Here is a 24,085-nt window from a genome sequence, read left to right on the forward strand (position 1 = left end):
AATCGACGTGCTCTTATACCACTTGTCACGGAGTTAACCCTTAGACTCTCGTGCGGCACTTAGACTCCTTCTAAGTTCAGCCTTGATCACCAAAACGCAGCAACGCTTCTTAGACTTGAAAGGGAACGCAAGATTGTTTGAGAATGCTTGAGGGAACTTAGATTGAACAAGAGATCTTTGTAAAGGTAACTTTGTATTGCAAACTTGATTGGTGATTACAAGTGAGCAGCCCTACATCTATTTATACTTGCTCCCCCTACTTCTAGGACCTTCCATTCTAGGTCATTTTATTATTAAAATATTACAAATATCTAAGATACTTTACAAGTAAATATCTATGATATTTACAAGGACCTTTCTAGTAACTTTGGTCCTGATTTTTCTAAGTAAACTCTAGGTTTTTCCTTAGAAAGATATTTTCTAAGTCTTGAAGACCTTGAACTTGCTGGAAATCTCTGGAAAAACGAGCTGTCCCGAACCAGTTTTAGGCGGGTCGTGACATGTAGCTATGTTATTATTTCACATATATATTGTATGTATTTTGAAACAATGGGTTGGGGTTTTAAAAGCGCAAAATAAAGTAATACTTGAAAACCCTCACTCTCTCTGTAGTTTGAAAACCCTCCTCCCTTGAAATTCAATTCAATTCAATTCAATTCTGGTGAAGAAGAAGAAGAGGTAATAAATAATAATAATGGATGATGATGATGATTGGGGATTAACCGCAGATGAACTCGATAAGCTTGAAAAAGATGCCCTCAATCGGATCAACGCTCAACGGAATACCACTACCAGTACCACCACCACCACCGGTGGTCATCTTTCTTTATCAAACTTCGCTGCTAATTCACACTCCAACCCATCATCTACTCTCAAGGTCAACATTCACATTTATCTTTCTAATTATTATTATTATTATTATTATTATTATACATGTGGTGTTTCTGACTGCTTCTATTTTGAAATACAGTTCAATTCTTTGCCAATTGCTTCACCACCACCAGTCCCTACACCAAATGTATCTGGTCAGTTATGCTCTCAACTTTATGCATTTTACATTACATGCCTTTCTTCATGTCTTATTTCATTGTTTTCTAGGAGATGATGCTTCCAAGTCTCGCCCCAAAGTGTCTGTTAAGTTTTTCCTACACGCTAGTGGAAACATTGCTGCTAAATTTGCATATAACGATGTACCTCTTCTGTCTTCCCTCTTAATAGATAGATAGATGTTTTAGTAGATATTTTAAGATTTCTATCGATATTCTCTCAGGTACTTATTGCAGCAATACGTAGGGTTACAAAAGCAAATTGGAACGCAACAGAAAGGTTTCTTTTTCTCTTTCAACTGCCTGCCTGTGTTTCGCTTTATCAAATGTAGTTTTTTGTTTTCTGAGTTTCACTACTTGTTCCCGTCCATGCAGATTGTGGCTGTTCCCTTTGTCATCTTTACCAGAAGCAGAAAAAGTTATTAAGAATGTAACTTCTCTTAACATTGAGGTGATAAAACGAACACTTTTTAGCTATGTTATACATAAATGATGTTTCTTATTGATATTAAATAGCATTTTAGTTGTATCCGTAGTTAAAATAAATTTTAGTTTTTATGAAGTTGCTTTTTTTTGTTTACTTTCTTTCGTTCTGTTGCTACCAATTTCTCTTGTCATTGGAAATTCTTGCCAGTAATCCCCCCATGGGCATATGTATTCTATATTCGTATTGCTACACACAATTTTTTTTAATCAGTTTTTCAGCTGTTTGTTTGTGACTTTGCAGCTAGAAACTTTAGATCCATTGCTGCACCGTGCTATTGCTTCTGCCTCTGCTGTTCCAGATCTCCGAGGTACACTTGTCATCATGTAATGGTTGTATGCTATTTAGATGATGTAGTGTGGCTTGTTGAGAAAAAGTGAGGAAGTCATAGTTATCATTGTTATATCTTCTTTAAGGCAATAGTGTGTGTGTCCAATCTGTAATTATACTCATACACAGTGATGTTTGGTGGGGTGGCTATAATGTTGAATTAGTTTTTTTTTTGTTTTTTTTAACTAGAACTGGTTATTGCTCGTAGGCTTGTGGAATTATTACACAAATATACATTTTGTAATTATAATAATAAAGCGTAGGGGTGGGGGTGAACATGGTGCGGTTTGGTTCGTTATGGGTCAAAACCTAACCTATAACAGTTATTTCGGTTAAAAATGATTCGGTTAAATTAGTTATTGAAAAGATGGGGTAGTTACCAGCTGGTTTTTGAACTTGGGTTGATTCAAGCTCATTTCGGTCAATGAAGCCAATTTAATTTTGGTTGAAATGGAAACTACGAAAACATATTAATTATTAAAGGAGAATGAGGGAAATCTCACGAATGGGTACTTAATGCTTTTGATATTATTTAGATTGTGTGTGTGTTTTTTTATCGCCTTATTTTGGGTGTTTAAGGGTTAACAAGGTAGAAAATGCTATACAGAGTCAACTTATAAGTAATTTGTGAATATTGAGCGCCTTTGTATGTGAGGTTAGTGACCTCTCTTCGGTTTCCGGACGAAGGGCCTCACAAAGCCTCACGTCTTTCAAACCCGAGCACCCTAGTATGTATCATTTATACCAATTTCAACTAAAAGCATGCCAAATTATGAAAATACCTTTAAAGCTTTTTTTAGAGAAGACAGCAGTTTTTAACATATAATATAAAGACAAAGTGACACTTCATTATAGGTAATTTTGAATTATTAAAAGAATTGAAGATCATTTTGGTCATTTAGCACTTAATGATCGAAATTGGTATGCATGAGAAAAGGTACATACTTGGGTAGTCTATGTGATGGTTCTAGTTGTATTAATGAAAAAAGTTGAACACTTGGGTGACCTTCATAAACCATAATCACAAACTTCTAGGCATACATGAAGATAACTGTATTATTTTCAATGAATAAGTTTTAACTGTAAACATGCATCTGCAATGAGTATGTTACTCAATAAAGCCTCTGATTAGTTAAAATATCATATCATTAAGGATTTAGGTCAAAGTGAATAAGATAAATCTATTAGAACTCTGCAACATTAGAGAAGAAAAAGTGAACACATTGAATCCTAGATCATGAAATGTGTTTATTTCTGTCGTTCTGTTATTGCTTCTCTTGTTAAACATGTTTATCTTTTTTGTTCTGTTTCTCAGACCGTTATGACAGGATGCCTGATAGCATTGAATCAAAACTTTTACCATTTCAACGAGAGGGTGTTAGGTACTAATATGTTCCTTCTATGATCAGACACGTATTAGTGTATATTGTATTATTTTTTTACCGCATCCCACATTGATTACTCAGTCTCATTCTCAACACTTTTTTGTTGTTGCAGGTTTGTATTGCAGCATGGTGGGCGTGTCCTCCTGGCTGATGAAATGGGTCTTGGAAAAACTCTTCAGGTAAAATACCGAATCTACCCCTTTTCCTCTTTCTAAAGCATCTCCTCATGTTGAGTTTTGTGTATATCTTATGTTTCATATGCATAGCAACCCTCATTATTTTGACATAATAATTGTTCAAAACATCTTTTAGAAGTCTTAAGATCATATGATATTGGAAAATACTGAATAATTTAAGCATCTCAAGATTTTTTTTCTGTTTAATAAACTGTAGGTGGGTGGACTCTATATTATAAAAATGACAACATATTCTTTAATTTTTGCAGGCTATTGCTGTAGCGGCTTGTGTTCGTGACTTCTGGCCGGTTCTTGTTCTAACTCCCTCTTCATTGAGGCTTCAATGGGCTACTGTCAGTTTTTTCCTTTTAAATCCTGTTTCTGTGAATGTGAAGAGTTTGACCATTATGCACTTACAAGTAATACTTCACACTTTACACAGATGATTCAGCAATGGCTAGACATCCCTTCATCAGATATACTTGTATGATATCTTCATTTTGCTTTCTCTTTTTGTGCAATCTTTTCGTTCTACATTGTGTAGAATGTGAACACACTATGATATGAAGAAAATGCCTCATTTTCAGGTGGTTTTGTCTAGTTATAGTGGGTCAAACAAGGGTGGTTTTACAATAATTCGGTCAAACACCAGGGGAAATATACGCCTTGATGGATTATTCAACGTTGTATCATATGATGCTGTGCCCAAAATTCAACACACTCTAATGAGCTCAGATTTTAAGGTAAACACAGCTTGATATTTTGTATCAACTACTTGTAAATTGTGTGTTTTATCTTTTACTCTGGAGTTACATGACTTACGATTTCATATATTTTAGTTGTGAACAATAAAGAAGTTACTTTCGCCCAAAAATTGCGCCTAGGCGTGCGCTTTTATCGCTTTTAATAACTATAGTTTGTTTAATGGGTTCGTTTAGAGCTGCTAAACAGGCTATGTTTGTGGGTTGGCCTGTCAAACATGATATTTTACAAGAACCTGAACACAACGTGAACATGAAAATCATGTCATAAACATGAACCCGGACACAACACGTGTATTCGATGGTTGACACGAACATGGCCCGTTTAACCCCCGGGACACACTTATTTAGTTTTAATTTGCATGCTAATACTTTAAAATCCTAAATTTACATACTATATTTATTATTTCAAGCAAATATGTTTAAACTATGCCAATTTGCTTTCAAAATGTTTTAGTTTTTGACATAAAAGATACCCAAAACAGTTTAGCTTATTGCATTAAACACATTAATAAATAAATAAATAAATAAAATGGGTTTAATTGGTCCATGAACCTGTTGGTTAACACGAACACGGCCTGCTTAGCCAAATGTCTTTGCGTCTTCGACCCAAAACTGACTTGAACCCGTTTAGACTAAACCTAAACTCTCAAATTTTGTGTTAGGTTCGTGTCGTGTCAAAAACTCATGCCCCTAGGCTCATTGTAAGATAAAACATATAGATGGAAAGATATAGAATGTTAGCAGTCTTATGAGTGTTTCTGAGATATTTAAACCAACATCTGAAACTTGAGTTTATGATATTGCTTATATACTGATGCGAAAGATGTTTTGGATCAATAAGTATACATTTAAGAAAAAATAAGTAACATGTGCATGCCCACTAGCTTTGCATCCCTTGTGATTTTGTCTGTATGCTATTTTTTTTTCGTTATAGTAGGCTATGACTCCTTTTGAACAACTTGTTGATGGCTGTTAGTTTTTATTGCTTGGGATTATTATTCATTCACATGTTTTCTGTTAATGATGAATTCTTTATTTAGGTTGTGATTGCCGACGAGTCACACTTTTTAAAGAATGCCCAAGCAAAGCGAACTACTGCATCCCTTCCCATATTACAGGTATCTCTCTTACAGTTTTTTTATTCAAGAAGTTAATGAATTATTTGTATACTTTATAAGCATCTAATGATAAGGACAAAGTTTATGTGATACGCACATCCTTATCAATAATGTATCTACAAATCAACACTTGGTATCCGATAGTATTGCTAGTGAGCTTTAGTGACAATATTAACAAAACAAATCTGACGTGTTAACTATTTTCATGAAATGTAGAAAGCTCAATATACAATGTTACTTAGTGGAACTCCAGCTTTATCTAGACCGATTGAGCTATTTAAACAGGTCATCAGTTCTCCAATTATTTATCAAATGACATGAAACGAATATTTTTATCTGGATTAAACCTTTTCATGTTTATAACAGCTTGAAGCATTGTATCCTAAAGTATACAAGGACGTTCATGAATATGGAAAACGATATTGCCAGGGCGTAAGATGAACTGTTTTCACTAAACTAATCTTTTATAAGAAGAATAGTTGATTGAAGTTCACTCTGATACTAGTATTTTTTTCCAGGGTTTTTTTGGAGCGTATCAAGGTGCAAGTAATCATGAAGAACTGCACAATTTAATAAAAGCAACTGTGATGATACGAAGACTAAAAAAAGACGTTCTTTCTGAGCTACCTGAGAAACGAAGGCAGCAGGTATCTAACTTATTCAACCAAGTTTATAATATTGAATTCCATAATTGTATTATGATTATGATCTATTGAAGCGGTGGTCATCTTTTTCTGTTTATTTTCTTATTCCTAGGTTTTCTTGGACTTGGCGGACAAGGACATGAAGCAAGTCAATGCTTTATTCTGTGAGGTATTCTAAACTTATATAATTAGTGATTATTATTGGTGATGTATAACTTTTACTCATTGTACAGTTGGAGGTTATTAAAGGCAAACTCAAGGCGTGCAAGTCAAAAGAGGATGCAGAGTCCCTTAAGATTACAGAGAGGAATATTATAAACAAGGTGCACACACAACTTTTAAGCTAATTTATCATTTAAAGTTTTTTTATTATTCATTTTGTTGATGGTGTGTCGGGCTAGATCTATAGAGAGTCTGCCGAAGCCAAAATCCCTGCTGTTCTTGATTACCTAGGAACTGTCATCGAGGTATGTAATATTATTCAAACCCAAAATTAGCAGCCAGTTTAACAATCTTATCCCGTGTTTAGTTTTTGTTTTAACACTGGAATCTTGTGATGTAGGCAGGGTGCAAGTTTATTGTGTTTGCTCATCATCAGCCAATGATAGAATCAATACATCAATTTCTTCTTGTAAGACAATTATATTATATTTTATGTTACTTTTTCAAATACAGATTTTTATTACCTTTGCCTAATTTCAGAAAAAGAAGGTTGGCTGTATTCGTATAGACGGTGGCACTCCAGCAGGATCGAGGCAATCTTTGGTTAATGATTTCCAGGAAAAAGATAGTATCAAAGCAGCAGTGGTATTAAATTATTCCCTCTATATATTATTTTTTAAAACTTTTCTAATTGTGAGAAAATGGCATGATTATTTGTTTACTTGTGTAGCTATCAATCAAAGCTGCTGGTGTTGGGTTAACATTAACTGCAGCAAGCACGGTTATATTTGCTGAGCTTTCTTGGACTCCAGGTGACATTACTCAAGCTGAAGCTCGTGCTCACAGAATTGGTCAGGTAATTATTATTATTATTTTGTGAAATTTGTTATTATTTTACTTGAGCAATAAGCAACGTACTTGTGGATTTGCAGGGGTATTCGGTAAATGTATACTTTCTCTTAGCAAATGACACGGTTGATGATATCATGTGGTATGTCCATATTTCTTGTTCAAAGTTATAAATATTAAGTCGTTGAAATCAATTTCTTGTATGGTTTAGGGACGTTGTGCAAAGCAAGTTAGATAATCTGGGACAGGTAGGTTTTTCCTTTTTTTTTATTATGATCAATGAAAAAATGAAGTATAATTGATTTATGGTGATATAATTAACTGTATAGATGCTTGATGGTCACGAGAATTCACTAGAAGTTTCATGTAGCAGTAGAAGTCCTGCAAAGCAGAAAACATTGGACTCATATGTGAAGCGTTGCAACTCACTTAACTCGGAACAACAGGCTAACCCAAAACATCCAAGATACTGATTTGTTGTCTGGACGGAAAACAACCAATATGATATGACATATTGTGTTTCAAATAGGAGGTTAACATATTTTTGGGTATGTATAACAAACATGTTTGTGCGTCCTTTGTCTAATGAATGGTTTGGTTTCCTCAGTTTTTTTTTGTTATGCTAGTCTTCCTGCCATGGGTCATTTTTCTCTTTTCATTTTGGTGCATACCTTACCTTGTGTGATTTAAGGGGACCACTACCTACATACCTTGATAATCAATCCATTTACACAATGGAACCTATAATATAATGGTTTTTATTGATTTTAGCTAGTAGGCTTGATATCACATAATTGAAATGGAATAGTTATAATAAAAAGATTAGTTTTTTTAAGAAGGATATGAAATAATCTTGTCCTTTTAGACTTGAATGGTTGAAACTAGATTAGAGAGAAAGTAAGGTGTAAAATAAGGGTAAGGGCATAACAGGGATAATACATTTGTTGACTTTCTCTCTCCACATGCAAGACACATGTCAAATTCCCCTATCATTTTAAAACGTCAATAACTTTTTTATACTGACATTTTTTTAAAACAATTTCACCTTAATAACGAATGTTTTTTTTATCTTTTATATGAGTACTATATTGATATATAATAATAATAAAAAATTTAGTGGGTATTTTACAAATTGTGTTTTACGAAAATTGTGTTATACAATTGTGTTTTATTTTTTCATAGTGTTTTTTGCATTATGTTATTTACATTGTATTATTTAATTGTGTTTTTATTTTCATAGTGTTTGTTCCATTGTGTTTTTTACATTGTGTTTTTCATAATGTTTTATTTTCCGGCGTTTCCAAAGACTTTTTCGGCAAGGTGGTGGTGGTGGGTGGCGGTGGGCGGTGGTGGTTGTGGGAGATGAGTGAAAATTTAAGTGAGTTTTAATTAAGTAGGTTTTTAAAATTAAATTAAATGGGTTTTTAAATTTAAGGTAATAGACTAAAATACCCTCCTTCTTAGCATTCTTAAGAAAATCAAACTTCTTATTTGATTTTTTCTCATAGTTCTTAAATCTATAAAACAATATTCCTTGGGAACAATTCTTTGATGACAGCGACATAAATAGAATGAAGAAATTTGTAGCAGAATTGGTTTTTGGTATTTTTACATAGTGCTGAACAATGACTCCCTCTTAACACAACCTAAGACCCGATCCAAACCGAAACCGAACCATTCTGGAGTCGATGGTTACAATTGAACCGATAAACGTAACAGATGATTAGGTAATAAATACTTTTCCAAATTCATTCAAACATGGCATGCTTATTTTTTTTATTTTCTTTATGCTAAATTATAAATTCAGAAAAAAAAAATACAATGTAAACAAAACAACTGTTTAAATTAAAAAGGTTAATGACAGTTTCTTTTTAAGTATTTGATATAAGATAACCAACCAACTTAAGTTATATAAAAACACATGTTCTAAAATAAACGAGTCAACCCAAAAACTCAAGTATGCGTGCAACTCATTTAGCTTAAACATGTTATTGTTAATAGTTCATTTAGCCAAATGTGTCCATACTCTTCATTCAAACCTATCCCAACCCACACCCAATTTGAAGAAAGGTAATTTCAAAGACCATTTGGGCTTTCCAATTATGACAACCGAATAACTTTGTTGCGTTTCTAATCCTTCTTGAACGAAAAAACTAAGTCTTTTCAAACTACATTGATAAATTTTGAACTCAGAACTCATAGCACTACCATGCATGACTTGATACAATTTTAAACGAAAAGTATCAAAAGGATAACATCGAATTGAAATTATGCGATTTGAAGTATAGCAAACTAGGAAAAGCACCTTTAAATAGCGCAATTATACATCCACCTTTAACTATCACAATATCTAAACACTATCCACAAAATGAAAATATCAGCTTAGCTTTATATTTCACAAATCATCTTATATCTATCTCTATACAAATAATCATACAAACTCCCCTAAAAAACCCAATCTAATCCAATCCAATCCAACCAACATATACATTTAGAATAGTAGTTGAAAAGAACTAGAAGAATCAAACACTCAAGTCAGTGCTGGCACCATAACAGAACATGCTCTTTCACTCCCACCAAAGAAATTGGCCACAATTGTATCAACATCCTCCAATCCAACTCCTATGCACAGCGAGTTCCTCACCGCCTCCTCCTCGGTGTGCACCTTCACATTCGGCCCGTCTCTACACTTCCCCATACACTTGCATCCCACCACCGCCGCTTCTCCACCCACCGCTGCCTGAAAATTCTCCAAAAGCGTCGCGGCTCCGGACTTCTTGCACTTTCCACCCATACAAACCTCTATCTTCTTCCCACAGTCAACCTCATTGACAATTGCGGTGCCTGTGATGACTATGTTTTCGGCCTTTTCAAGAACTTGGACCAATGATGATGTTGCTGGTTCTTGATTGGTGTTTGAGGCTGTTACGGTTTTCAGTTCGCTCATATTAACGACGTTGTCGCAATCGGACTCTGAAGAGGAGCTTTCAGACGAAGACGAATCCTTGCAATCGGTCTTCATCATCGCTTTCTTTTTGGCCTTTTCTTCTTTCTTTATCCTCTTGGATTCCATCTTCTCTTCTTTTAGTTTCTCTAGTTGTCCAAGTAATACCTCTGTTGCTTCCTGCATAATCATCAGCATTATTATTAACTAATTGAACTTAAATCAACACTACAATTGCCACTATCGAATTTCAAATATTCAAATTCGATTCGAGCATGGATTTTTTAACAAAACTACTGCAAACAAGAATATTTTAACAAAATAAAAATATCCAAAGCTGCAACATGCTAAATATTCAAAGTGGTAACATTTAAGATATTTTGAAGGAGTAACACGAGTTACATCTTCATATAAATTATCAAAAATATTATGAATTGATAAATTAACCACCACAATAATGAACTTCTAAATTTTAGTTTTTAGAACTTAAAAGGCTTCTATAATTTCTTTCTATAAACATGTTCCTATATATATAATAAAAATAAAACAAAATGTATTATTTGAATTCGAATTTCGAATCAAAACCCATAAATTTATATTTCGAAATCCGATTAAAGTAACCGAATTCGATTATATTCGAATTTCGAGGTTTTCGAGCCTGATTCGAATACTAAACACCCCTAATCGGCACCCTAACCTTAAATCAAATTAATAATCTATATACTTGTAAAACTAATCAATCAAATATTAAAAGGTGTTCATACCGAGATCATCTTGCCTTTAACTTGTTGATCCAACCCACTATCCGGATCCAAACAAAACTCCAACTTGGTAAAAGTATTCAAGCTCTTGGACAAACCCTTCAACACTTTCAACTTCTTCTTCACCTCCTTCTTCTTCTTAATCCCCTCATAATACTGCAAATGACCCTTGTCGGAATACTCGCCGGAGACCACAAACCCACTTTGAAACTTTCTTTGTTTAACCCGGATCGAATTGGGTTTAATTATCGACTGCCGGGAGATTGACACGTCAGCGGCGGTGGAAGAGAAACACGGTGACTGACGGAACACAGCTCCGGCGACCTCCATTGAAATTGAAATTGAAATTGTGGGATTGGATTTGTGAATAATAAGATTGAATGAAGCGGTGGGTTTTCGTTTAATACAAGGAAGGAAGGTATGAATCCTGGTTGGACACCAACTAGTGTTTGTTTGTTTTTATAAATTTAAATGTGGGGGTGAGTTTAATCTGGGCCGTTGGATTGATTCATGAGACTTGTGTGTGTCGTTGGATGTGACGTGGCAAGTGGGGGTTGTCTAGCACTCGCGCGCTTACGACGGTTATCTGTTAGACATGCTTTTTAGTATGCGTGGCAGCGCTTTAACTTGATCCGGGCCGTTGGTTTAATGTTATTGATTGTGATGCTGACGTGGACTGACACGTAGATTACCTAGTTGGCACTTCATTTTTATTTATTTGTTTTTGTCTTCACACGGATTTATTTAAATTTGGGTATTCTAATGTTTTCAAAATTTTTCAATCAGTAAATTTAAATTTTAACAAAATAATGATTTAATTGGTTTAAATGTGTTGTTTATTTTTTAAGGGTCACGGATAGTGTTGGACTATTGATATAAAATTATAAATGATGGCTTGCACGACATTAGAAAAACATAGCAGGGTTTGTAAATGGGAGCTGTCAATTTCATAGAATGGTAACTAAGTTATAAAAGTATTTTAATTAGATATAACTAAAGTTGAAAAAATGTTTCAGTTAAATCTCTCAACTTTCATATTTTATTGAATTATATGTTTTAACATTTTTTTAGCATTTTTCTTTTTTATTTCATATCAGAAATCTTTTTTTTATCTTTTTTTATGTTGCCGTTGAGTGATGACGTTGATTTTACATTGTATTTCTAAAATTTTAATATAATTAATGTTTTTTAACTTTTTAAAATTTAACTACATATATTGCAAGTCCCGACCCCCACATCTTATCCTCTATTGGTTTATCTTAACGCATAAAAAAATCTGTGACACTCGATTTGAAGATTTAGTGATCGATGTAGAGAATATTTGTATGAGTGAACTAAATAGAACAATTTAAAATTTTGATTACTATTCTAGAACATTTTCTCATAATCCAGCTTATTAGATAGTTAATCACATAAATGAATCCTTAGTAGTTATAACTTATAAGAGAACAAAATAGTCATTTCAATATAAGTTAATAGATTTTTTTAATGGGAGTTAGGTGTTACTATTCAAGCTATTACAAAATAAAATCAGTCGACGTCTTAAAATAAGTAAAATAATCCTGGATTATAAGTATGATTATGCTCAAATCACGTAAAACTAATTTGTATGTTAATGTAATGTCTTTGAGTAGATATTAAAAAAGGCACCAAAATATGAAAATATCCCTAGAATATTCTGTACATTATACCAAATAGGGCAAATGGGCAAATATAATATTTAAGTGAGATTTTGATGTCTTCAAAGGTAAAAACACCTATTCCACATTTTCCACTTGCAACACATGGGTCCATAAAAGGAGACACAAGCGTACACATAATTTGACTTTGTTTCGGTCAAAGGTCTCTTCTAAACTTACTATATTATAATACTATTCATATATAAATTCATATAAAAAACTGATTATTACTATGCTACTACTAAGAGTAAGTTGTATTTTAGTAACAAACTAATGGAATAATTAATATGCATAAGGAGGAGATCCTTTTGTGAAGATGCTATCCAAACTAAAATCTCTTGGGTTCATGGGATAAAGTCTTGGCTAGGAAGGCTCTTTGTGGTCTCGTGGATGGAGGTAAGGGTGGCAAACTCAATCCAAATAGATTGTTTTGAATCAAGATTGATAAACTTTAAAAGTAAAATGGGTTATGATGGATAATAAAATTCTTCAAGTGGGTCAGGATGGGTTGGAAATATACAAGTGAGTTTAATTTATAGGTTAAAATGGGTCAAAACAAAATATCCAAGTTATCCAAAATTTATCTAATTCAAAATACCCAAACTATCACGTGCGAAACAAAACTTATCCGAAACCCACAACAAAAAATCGAAACGAAACTGAACTGAAATAGAAAAACGATCAAAGTGAAACAAAAAACCAAAACGAAACTGAACCGGAATTGAAAAACGACCAAAATGAAACAAAAAAAGCGAAATGCAACTGAAAAGCTGACCAAAACAAAAACACTGAACCGACCAAAACGAAACAAAAAAAACGAAACGAAACTGAACTGAAATAGAAAAACGACCAAAACGATAAAAAAACCAATATGACACCGAAAAACTGACCAAAACGAAACAAAGAAAAACGAAATGCAATCAAAAAGCTTATAAAAACGAAACAAAAAAACTGAAACGTAACCGTCTAAAATAAAATAAAATGAATCGAAACGAAATGAAACCGAAAACGCTGACTAAAACAAAACAACATTGAAAGCGAAAAAACTGAGAAATCGAAACCGAAATCATTGAAACCGAGCAAATACCGAAACCGACCGAAATGAAAAAAAAAAAACCAAACCGAAAAAAAACCCTAAAAACTCGAACCTGAACCGTTACAAAACGAGTTTTTTTTAATGAACGAGGATGACGGGGGGGAAATTTTAGTTATTTTACATTTTGCATTTTTTATTTATATTTTGAGTTATTAATTTTTTAAATATTTTTTTGAGGGGTTTTTAAAACCCTTTGTATGTCAACCTTAACTTGGGTCAAGATGGGTTAGCTTTACCCATCTTGATCCATATCCATCATAACCATCTATTTTAAAAATCCATCTTAACCCCATACCCATCTCGATCCATACTCAACTCACTCACATTGCCACCTCTAGTATTAGCAAGAGAGGTCTTGTTGTTCCTCGATTATCGGTAACTACACCTCACAAGAAGGTTATATCATAATGTTACTCAACAGATAGCGAGAATACATATGTTAAAAAAATAGTAGAATAAGTAAAGGTTCATTCATACCTATGGGCCTATGGCTATGAAATGTACTTAAATGGTTTTAATTTTTTTTTAAGATGTAAAGGGGCTAATTAGGGGTGTGTTTTTTTTACTGTACCCGAATAACAAACTTGAATCGAAGCGACCTGAGACCCGAATAACCCGACTTGAATTCACTCAAACCGATTAAAATCCTAACTCGAACCCGAGATAAAATATTCGGGTCGGTATATGGGTTGAAATACCCAAATTCGGGTTGACCCAAATAACCCGAAGTATTAATACATCAACGCATGTATCCCTAATTTTTATAGGGTAGTCTAGCGGTGAAGTAACAAAGTGACCTTATGTATTCTTGTTCGGCTGTTTTCAAGACTCTATTTAATATTGGATCTATCACATTGGATCCCAATGTATTAATTGTCATAAAGCATGTTGAGAATGTATCTTCAGTTCAAAAATTTAAATAGTATAATATTTAAACCAATATGTATTGAGCATATTTCTTCAATTTACACAAGTATTGATCCACATGTTACAACACTTCATTCCGTCTAATGCTTGCTTGTATGATAAATTTCATATTTTGCTAAATAATATATGTTATTGTGAATATGGTTGTATATGTTGGTTTTATAACGGTTTGGATTTTGGAATATGTTTTTTTTTTAATTTATGATATTGTTAAAAGTGATAAAATTTTAATTTGTTAAACCCGAAACGCGAACCGAATATACCCGATCCGTTTAACCCGAAACCCGAATAAACCGAACTTATTTGGGTCGGTTTTTGGGTCAGTTTGTTTTGAGCTCAAACCCGAACAACCCGACCCAAACAATCCGAAACCCGAATAAATAACCCGAAAAATACCCCTAGGGCTAATTGGTATTATGTGAATATGTGGTGTATCCTTATCAGTTCTCGCATCTTAGTGAAGTTATTTATATAAAGATCTCCGCCATTTAAAAGAAGTAAATATGTATTTTTTATCTAAATTTTTTTTGAGGGTTTAAACGTATTGAATGAAGGCTAAGATGGAGACGTTACAAGTCACTTGTTAATGCAATTATCATATCCTTCCCCTACTTCCATTTACGTTGATGTCTCAGTTTTTATTTTATTTTTATTATTAAACGATATCCATTTTGTATTTTTCTCTTTAAGACACTATCAATACGACTCACCATCTTTACGTTGTTTTTTCGCATCTTTTGACATAATCTCATGTCAAGAGCTCAAGGTTTAAATCCAAAACATCTTTAACAATAGTTGAATCTCTTAAACCATTGCTATGATGCCATCCTGTTGTTGGGCATATATGTCCGAGTAACAACATTCGACACCTTTCGTTTAAAATGCCCTTGTACACCTATCTATTTTTAGTCTCTTGGCTTTGCTCGGTCCAAAAAGGATCAACATCTAGTTCTGCCATACGTTTCATTTTCCCTGTTTTCACAAGAAGAATTTGTTGTGTACTTTCTGGGAAAATATGCCATCATTGTAAAAACAATCAAAATAGCCTTTTATTTTTTTTTCGGGGACAACACATAAGATACAATTCAAAGAGTTACAAGTCGAGCAACGAACATATTAATATTAACATTCTAACTTGAAATGATGACTTGAATAAATTGTTAGATAAAAAAAAGGATAGCAATTAATTCGTTGTAATTTGAACTCAATCATGCACATACGCACATACAGATACTTTCTTAATCAAGATAATGCAACTCGCCTTTGCCTATAGAATAGATTCAATAATGAACTTTTGTCTGACCCGTTGGCTTCCAAGTTTCAACAGGCAAAACTAATTTGCAAGCCAATCCACCAATTTAGCATATTAGCATATACCAATCCTCACATGGACCCACAAAACTCCCTAACATGTTTATTAGTTATTACAATCTCATTTATTTATCTATAAGACTCAACACAAATTGACATATTATTTCATTCAATTTGACCCATAGCAAAGTCACAATGGTTCATTGAGAAGTCACAAAGATTAGCAATATTTATGGTTTGGCCATTTCATCAAATACCTTACGTGCATAATCAGTCTCAATTTCTGTTTATCATCCAAATGCTTTATCAAGGTCAAATCACTTTAAATTGACATAAACGTCATATAAGACATAGAGGAAACACATGCTTTAATATATGAATAAATACTGCTAGTTTCATCGTCCGTATTACGAGGATTGTTTTACAGTTATCATATTTAATATTGTAAATATATTTTTTTGGATTTCAATTTAATTTATTGTAAGGGTGTTTATAATACACCTGGACCTATTTTGATCCATTTATGTATTGTTATGTTCATTTATTAAATGAACAATGAATGAATCATCTACTTAATTTTCATATTTGTTTATTTGTGTTCATTTAAATGTGTTATTTATATTCGTTTATGTTTGTTTTTATTATTTTATGTTTGTTCATATATATTCATTTATCTTTATTAAATTATGTCTGCTTGCGCTCGTTTATGTTCATGAATTGTTCATAATGGTAATTCAGATACATTTATGTTTGGTTATATTCATTTATGCTCAGTTTTGGATGAAACATTGAATGAATCATCTACTTAATGTTTGTTTATGTTCATTGGTTATAATTTGGATATTATTTTGTGAAATGCTTTCTTTAAGTTAAATTTAAAAGAAAAATAATCACTAATGTAACTAAATCCATATAGAGAAATTAAACTGGTTTGATGATGAAACATTTTCACAAATATATGAGATATTTTATACTCGTTTAAGGGATATCCGGGTTTGATGTGATCCATGACCAACTTATTTTTTTATTATAAAATTGTTTCTTAATTTTCTTTTAAAATAATTGGGTATTAATTTTCATTATATCTAAACCCTATTTTATAGGATTTGCATATTAAATTTTTGTTGAGATTAATTTTAGTATATTTAGACCTTATTTTATAGGATTTGCATAACTTAATGAGATTTTATGACCCGTTTAAAGACTCCGGGGTTTGATGAGACTCATACCCACGCATTCAGGCCAAACACATAAGAAACCTCTATTTATAAATGAAACAATCTGGTGGCTTGAAAGGGGGTGAGAAACAACCAGGTAGCTTTTAGAGGTTCGATTATATATATTAAAGATTCTTATAAATGGATTTAAACTTTTAACCAAATACCTTCATGAACTCAAAACCCAAGGCCTGTCCGTGCACCAGCTTGGTTAGACCAAGGTTTTAGGCCTCTAATTTTATTTTCATCTAAAATTGGGCCATGCAATATGCATTTATGAAAGCAGGCTTTTTGTTAATCAGGGACTATGAGGCACAAGCTAAGGAGGAAGATCTCATGTCCATGATCACTACGTATTATCAATATTTCATAATTATAAGATACTCCATAGTGTCGTATGCATAAAAAAAAGGAGAAAAAAACCCTGAACATTTTAGTTAGTTTTTAGTCTCCAAATACGTTGTTACCTAGATTAACCTTTAATAATAGATTAATATGTTTCCTATACAGTGATCATGAAGATAACATAACTTTCTCATTTTCTCAAGGATTTCTAAAATATAACTTCATGAATCAATAAAATCAAATTTTAAATCAATAACAATCATGAACTAAGAACTCGTAACTCAATTTACATACACATAGTATACCAACAATGGATTTTAAGCATATATTTATCATAATCTAACCATGAGAGAACTATTATTAACTCATTCTAACAATCATTTTCAGATTATTACATCCTTTCATCAATCTATCTATTCTTTTTCCATAAATCAATGGAACACTTACTGAAGAAACACGGGTCTACTCCCTTTACGATGAGTCCACATGGTAGGATACAACAACAACCAACACGATATGAGCACAATCTCTCAAAGTCCAGTGACCGGAACCTGCAAAACAGACACCGTGAGCTTGTTACGGGAAGAACAAGAGGGAGGTCTTCCCGTAACCACCCTCCGACGTGAGAATAAGTACCGTTCTAAAGAGAGAAAGTACTTAAGTATTTAGAGTAGATAGTTGGGAGTGAATGAATACCTTATGCAGATTAAGAGAGTATTTATAGCCAAAGAGTGAGAAAATGTGATTGAGCCAGCTGTCCCATTCTAGAAGATGCTCTCGTAACCGTCTGGACACGCGCCCTCATATGATAGGTTGAGCTATACGTCGCATGTGCATGGATGTAACAACCTAGACACATGTCTTATTCTGATAGGACGATATACAACCCTGGCCATGTGCACGGCGATAACAACCTGGCCAGGTGTTTTTCATTCATTGGTTGATGGGTCACGTACTCTTCAAGTAATAATCTTGGTAGCTCTTCTAGAAGGTAGTTGGTTATTTACAGTTGTCCTGTGGCATTGCCTTCTGAATATCCTAGTGGGTGAATATGTTATCCTACGGATGATTTCTGAGGGTGCCTGGATGCTTCCACGCATGGTTCCCATGACTTATCTTTAGTGGGCTATGCGGGTGATCCATATGTTCCGCGGGTGTCACATGAGGAGCTTACCTGTAACATTCGGGTTTTCGGCTTCCTTCGGTTTTGTAATCATTACCCGACCCTGGTACGGGCTCGGGTATTTTATCAATAAATCTCGTGACTGTTTAGTATTTTATTTATTTATTTATTTATTTATTTATTCGGTTATAGTTATAAGATTTGTGCAAATCAACCCCTTAACCAACTTTAATCCATTCTCGTTTCCACCCATAAACCCCAGGGACCAAATTGCAAAATATTATTCAAATTTCTTTTCTCCTTCTTCCTCCCTCTCTTCCACCGACGCCATACCCCCCTTTTCTTGGACCTCAATTTTCGGGCATAATTAATCCAATTGACCTTACCAAATCTTTAGCCTACCAAAAATACTTCGCACCGACGTTTTAATCATGGAAAATGGTTACTAATTGACAGCTAACAGCAACCATAACGAACCGTGTCGCAAATCCGCTTCATAACTCTATAAAAACTCGCTTACAATTCAATTAAACTCGCCCACACATCCCTCTCTACCTCGCGACACTAAACCCTAAGTTATTCAGCCCGTGCATTGTCGTTAAGATCCAGATTCGTCACCAACAGTGAGCCGCAAACCCTTTTCGTCGTTCACCCTCTATACATCATCATTTCGGTAATTAAACATTTCTTATTAATCGTTTTTAATCAACAAACAAAAACCCTAACTCTAATTGAATCAACTTTAAAAGAATCAAACAAACCCAGATTCTAGGGTTCGTTTTGATTTGGGGGTGTTCTTGGGACTGCATGTATGTATATAACGAAACCTGTTCCCCTCACAAGTTATAGCACCAGCCCAATGGCTGGTGCATGTTTGTATAAATCCATTAAAACCGACCAGGAGCGGGTTCGAGCCGCCCTGGAGGCGGTTTTTGGATTTTTTTTTAAAACACTTTAAGCAACTTTCTTTTATATTAATTTATATTTATTACTTTTAATAAATGAAAATTGGTTAAATCGAGCCTCTAGTCTTGTGGTTTTCTCGTCTTTGAACTTCATTTTTTTCTTCATAAAACTCTTTATATTTACATATATATATGTATGTATGTATGTATATCAACTCGCTTAATAACCCCAAATTTTTGGTTCATTATAAAGACTCGTTTTTGTATTAACTTTTCCAACTTTTATATCACTTTATAAAATATCTAAAACATAAATAATAATAATAATATAATAATAATAACAACAACAATAATAACCCTTGTAATTAACGAAAATGTACCTAATAATATTTTAATCTTACACAACCTTATCGAATCTCAAAACCCGTCATAAATCTTAGTATTTCGCGTTGATTTTATCTAATTCTTGTTATCATCAATGATTAGGAATATTTGTCGGTGAACCTCGAGGAGTTTGACCGCTTCCATCCTAGTTCTTTTTCTTATTATCTCTCCTCACTTAGTCCACTCATTAAAGGTAAGTAAATTCACATCCCCTTTTTTACCGCTTTACAATTTTGGGGGTGTTATGCGTTCAAAATCAATTTATTGTTTTCACTAGAATTCCATCATATGCATAATTGTAATTACTCGATCAGTTGTTATGTGCGAATATGACTATGTGTTTATTTTTATGTTGGTTGATACTTCATCCTCATTAGTATGATCATACGCCATCGAATTAGCTCGATATCAATATGATTCGAGTGAAAAGACAACTTTTATTTATTGTTATACTAGTTGTAGTGATTTACAATTATCGCATGAAATTGTCTTTTATTATTATATATACTCAAAACTGTGGTTTACTTGCTCAACTTTATGTTGACAAAATATATATTTTCACGCATGGCGCAGTTAGCTTTATCGGATGAATCAAGTATTGGAAGTTAGAAGATACCTTAGGTTGCTTGATGAATGAAGAACACTTTTATTTTAAGTTATTTATGTTTTGAATATTTAATTGTAACGGTATTTCATTTGAAACGATGTTTGTGCCTTTGAACTTGATATATGAATGAATAATTTAGATATTGACATGTGTATTTTACTTAGTGTCTTCTGAGCTATGATACAATCAATGTCGCTCCCCGGCATGTTCCGCCGTAGGTTGGGGTGTGACATTACCTCTGACCCGCGGGTGGTACTTAAGGGTATTTGGGTCTTTTTGGTACCCTACCTCTATAAGTCCCCCCAGTCCAGTGTTTTCTTCCACGTGAAGTTTTTATGCGGGTGGAATATTGGACTTAAGGTATAATTTGGGGATTTTTGGATTTTGGAATTTGGTAGAAATATCTTATGTTTGGTGGTGTGGATAACTATGAAAAGGACAAGTTTACCACTTGCAGGCGCGTGAACAGGTGACGAGACGTTTATGCCAGCTGTCACTGTACCCGACTGTGCACCTTTTTCTCTTTTTCGAATTTCCCGCGTGACGTAGCGTCTAGCGAGTGGGTTGCAACTTTCTCTCTCCACTATTCGTATCCTATCGCATTAATTGCGATGGGTATAATTAGAGGAAGTTATCTTCTTGATGAAGTTTTATTGCCATTGATATCTTATTTCTTCTTCATTTTTTTCTCAATCTTCTGATTAATCCTTTGATATCATTCAAGATTGCTCGTTGTTTCCCTTTTTCCATTGGACCTATGGCCAGTGACAAGAGATTGTTGATTCCTAATATCGACGATGTGGAAATTAATTGGGACAAAGATGAATATGAAGAATTGTGTCGTACCCACCGGATTGAGGACCAGAGTTCCCTACCGCCGGATCTGTAGCTAGCAGGCCACCTGCTGGAAAGATGGCCGTTTATGCCAACTATTTTACCCATGGGAATCTTAGGTTTCCGATAACCAAGTTCCTTATCAAGGTACTTAGTGCCTATGGGATCCATCTTTCCCAATTGCACCCACTTACGCTTACACAAATTAGACACTTGAATTTGTGTGTAAGGCAAACGGAATGGTACCCCGTTCTGATCGATTTCCCGTCTTCTACCGGCTGGTTAACCGGGGCGGATGGTTTAGAGGCATCCCAATACCCGAAAGGATTATTGGGAATGAACCTTCCGAGGGTTCTGAAAATTGGAGGCCACGATTCTTCTGGATCTCGGAAGACGTGATCCTGATCCGATGGTTCGGCGTCCGGCCAATGAGGTGTTGCCGGACGTAGTTACAGCTCCCATTGAAGGCCAAGAGTGGTTCCTCCTGTTAATGCTAAAACCATCTTTGATGCGGGCCATTCGAGAAGAATCGTTAGTGTCAGCGGGTATGAGCCATCTGTGGCCATACCCTGACTAAGAGCCCATCTTCATGGATGTGAATGAACGTGAGTACTACCCACTTTGTTGATTTTTTCATTTTATAAGACTTCTTTTTGAAACTTCCTTTGTGTATGTTCCAGGTGAAATGACTATGTTGAATGCACTGTTCGACGATAAGGGTTGTCCTCAAAAATGGATTCGGGATGTGAAGGAAACACCCGTCCTGGAGAGGACGTGCGGGCAGTTTCTTTTTCCAACCAAGGCTCGCCGGAACCAATAATTTCGGAAGGTATCTTCCAAACAGGTGCGTATATCCTTAATCCTCCTCCACTTAATACTATTACTTCTGATGGGGTGATTGTCATTCTATCTTCGAGTGACGAGTCATCATCCCAAGAAGGTTGCGATTATGATATTTTTGAAATCTCATCCGTCTCGCAGGCACTAGCAGAACTAGAGCGGAAGCGAAAGCTGTACTTTGCTGAGGCAAGTGACGCGAGCGCAAGCCACGCGGATGCCGAAGGAGGGTCATCGACGAAGAAACTTCATACCAATCACCCAAAGAAACAGAAGGTCAGCCTTGCTGAACACACGAAGGGAATGACTGGTAAGTCACAGTGGCCCCTTTCTTTTTTACTTTTATGCTTTAATTGATACTTAAGCATGGTTTTATTGTTTGTAGATCCGTCTGCAGCTGTTAGTGGGGGTTTCTCATCGGATAAACCACCGTCTCCACCGCCTGCGGACGAAAAGCTACCATCTCCCATGCCGGAGAAAGAAGATAAGACATCAACCCCACCGTTTGAGGAAAAACAAGAGATTCCACTCCCTCCACCAGAAACTGAAGATCCGCTGGCCTATCTGTTTGGGACTGGGATGCTTCCAGTTCCAAAGGGAAGGACCCGGTTGTGGACGAGGAGGCGTCTAAAACACAAGAGTCTTTTTAGCCATCTCCTCCTCAACCCCTTCCACAATTTTTTCTTTTTTCTTCACCGTTTCCCATGGGTGAATGAGAGGGTTCTCATTCTCAACGACCATCATTGATCGTTGAAGTAGTGGCGGCACATACTGCTCAACTTATTACTTCATGTCTCTTCCTCCATACCGGTGCGCCCACAACCATCAGGTTCTGATTACTATGGGGAGCCTAATCCTGGGGAGGCTGACAACATGTTTATCCCTAATTGGGATATTGTGAAGGGGTCTTGTTTCACATATCCGCGCACTTGTGTGACGTTTGTCAACCAATATGTCCCGCCTGCTGAACGAATCTTCCAGCGTGGTCGTTCTCGCTATGACCTTTATAGTTATTACTCTTCGTCCTTAACCAATACAATGGCTTGTGGCCAAGAGATTCTGCGTGAATGGCGGTCAATGGTAGAACGGTGGGGTGAGTTGACTCGAGCCACTGAGGAAGCGAAAAAGGAGGATCGCGAGCAACGCTTGGCAACCAATACTGCCAAGTGGAAATTATCAGATGCTGAGATTGCTTTGAAGGCTGAGGTAGATAAGCATGCTATTGCATCTCATCAATGGAGGGAAACCTGCAATAGGAAAAATACCATCCTTCAAGCTGCTAGGGACGAAGCCCTGAGGAAGAAGGAAGATCTGGCCAAGGCACTTGATGCTAATTCGGCCTTAGAGGCCCAAGTGACCCACCAAGGCGCTCTTATCCAAGAGCTTGAAGCGGAGTCCAAAGTGCAGAAGGAGCTGGCGGAGCTTAATGAGAAGAGGGCTACTAATATGCAGGCCGCCTATGACTCACTTCTGCAAGCGCGTGATGAAGCGGAAGCCCGTGCAGCGGAATATTTAAATGACAAGCAAAAAATAGCTGACGGGTTTCATGACCTTCAGGAACGGGCGGAATGGGCAGAGAGGGAGTGGCGATGGCTGTTGGGCCAGGGTCTTAACGCGGTATGTTATCCCATTCTTTCTTTGCTACATTACTTTTTGCTGTCAGTAGTTCAATAAATTTCTCTTTCCGTGGCAGGTTATTAAACATATTAAGGAAAGGACTAAACTAACAGATAGCCTTGCCTTTCTGCTTAATGCTTCCTCCCAATCCGGCCGTGTCACCGGCTTTAATGAAGGGATGGCGTATGCTCAAGTCGGCCGCTCTTTTGAAGAACACCCATTACACAGGCTTGATGTTGCTCAGGAATATGATATGCACATTAAAGAATACGACAACTTATCATTTCTTTTGCAAAGCATGCTTCCTGAGTTTGTAGAGGCTAGTGACGGTGTAAGCCAGCTTAAGGAATATTTGGAGGAAGAGTTAGAGGACACTTACACCCCCGGAAGATGCATCCGTCCAAGATCCATAGAATAGATTTAGACTTGTAATTTTTTTTCATAGTTTGTAATTATCTTTTGATTTGAATGAAAATAAATCTTTTTGTTATCTTGTGAATCTTGCATTATTGTATACTTGTGATATTTTTGGATTTTGCA

At 35.1% G+C, this 24,085-nt stretch overlaps 1 protein-coding gene and 1 pseudogene across 2 annotated transcripts; one reads left to right on the top strand and one right to left on the bottom strand.

Moving 5' to 3' along the window:
* Nucleotides 1-685: 685 nt before the first annotated feature.
* Nucleotides 686-7,463, top strand: LOC143592230 (uncharacterized; annotated as a pseudogene). Its single transcript, XR_013145878.1, has 24 exons — nucleotides 686-877; nucleotides 971-1,025; nucleotides 1,099-1,190; nucleotides 1,271-1,326; nucleotides 1,422-1,497; nucleotides 1,774-1,840; nucleotides 3,176-3,242; nucleotides 3,358-3,424; nucleotides 3,691-3,774; nucleotides 3,864-3,905; nucleotides 4,009-4,164; nucleotides 5,226-5,303; nucleotides 5,520-5,588; nucleotides 5,670-5,735; nucleotides 5,822-5,950; nucleotides 6,060-6,116; nucleotides 6,181-6,270; nucleotides 6,349-6,414; nucleotides 6,510-6,578; nucleotides 6,650-6,754; nucleotides 6,840-6,965; nucleotides 7,042-7,100; nucleotides 7,170-7,206; nucleotides 7,288-7,463. The product of XR_013145878.1 is annotated as an uncharacterized LOC143592230 (transcript).
* Nucleotides 7,464-9,398: 1,935 nt separating this feature from the next.
* Nucleotides 9,399-11,078, bottom strand: LOC143592231 (diacylglycerol O-acyltransferase 3-like). Its single transcript, XM_077072189.1, has 2 exons — nucleotides 10,667-11,078; nucleotides 9,399-10,082 (listed from the first exon to the last, which is right to left on the bottom strand). The coding sequence occupies exons 1-2, from the start codon at nucleotides 10,991-10,993 to the stop codon at nucleotides 9,489-9,491; spliced, it is 921 nt and encodes a 306-aa protein (XP_076928304.1). The 5' UTR covers nucleotides 10,994-11,078; the 3' UTR covers nucleotides 9,399-9,488.
* Nucleotides 11,079-24,085: the final 13,007 nt, after the last annotated feature.

Source organism: Bidens hawaiensis, unplaced genomic scaffold, assembly GCF_021521415.1.
Source record: "Bidens hawaiensis isolate Kalapana, Puna unplaced genomic scaffold, B.hawaiensis_p1.1 tig00040625_1, whole genome shotgun sequence".
NCBI classification, from domain to species: domain Eukaryota; kingdom Viridiplantae; phylum Streptophyta; class Magnoliopsida; order Asterales; family Asteraceae; genus Bidens; species Bidens hawaiensis.

Excerpts from the sequence above, each read along its gene's own strand:
- LOC143592231 (XM_077072189.1), bottom strand. The coding sequence starts at position 10,993 with ATGGAGGTCGCCGGAGCTGTGTTCCGTCAGTCACCGTGTTTCTCTTCC. Across the intron at positions 10,083-10,666 it reads TTAAAGGCAAGATGATCTCG|GAAGCAACAGAGGTATTACT; the intron begins GTATGAACACCT and ends ATGATTATGCAG.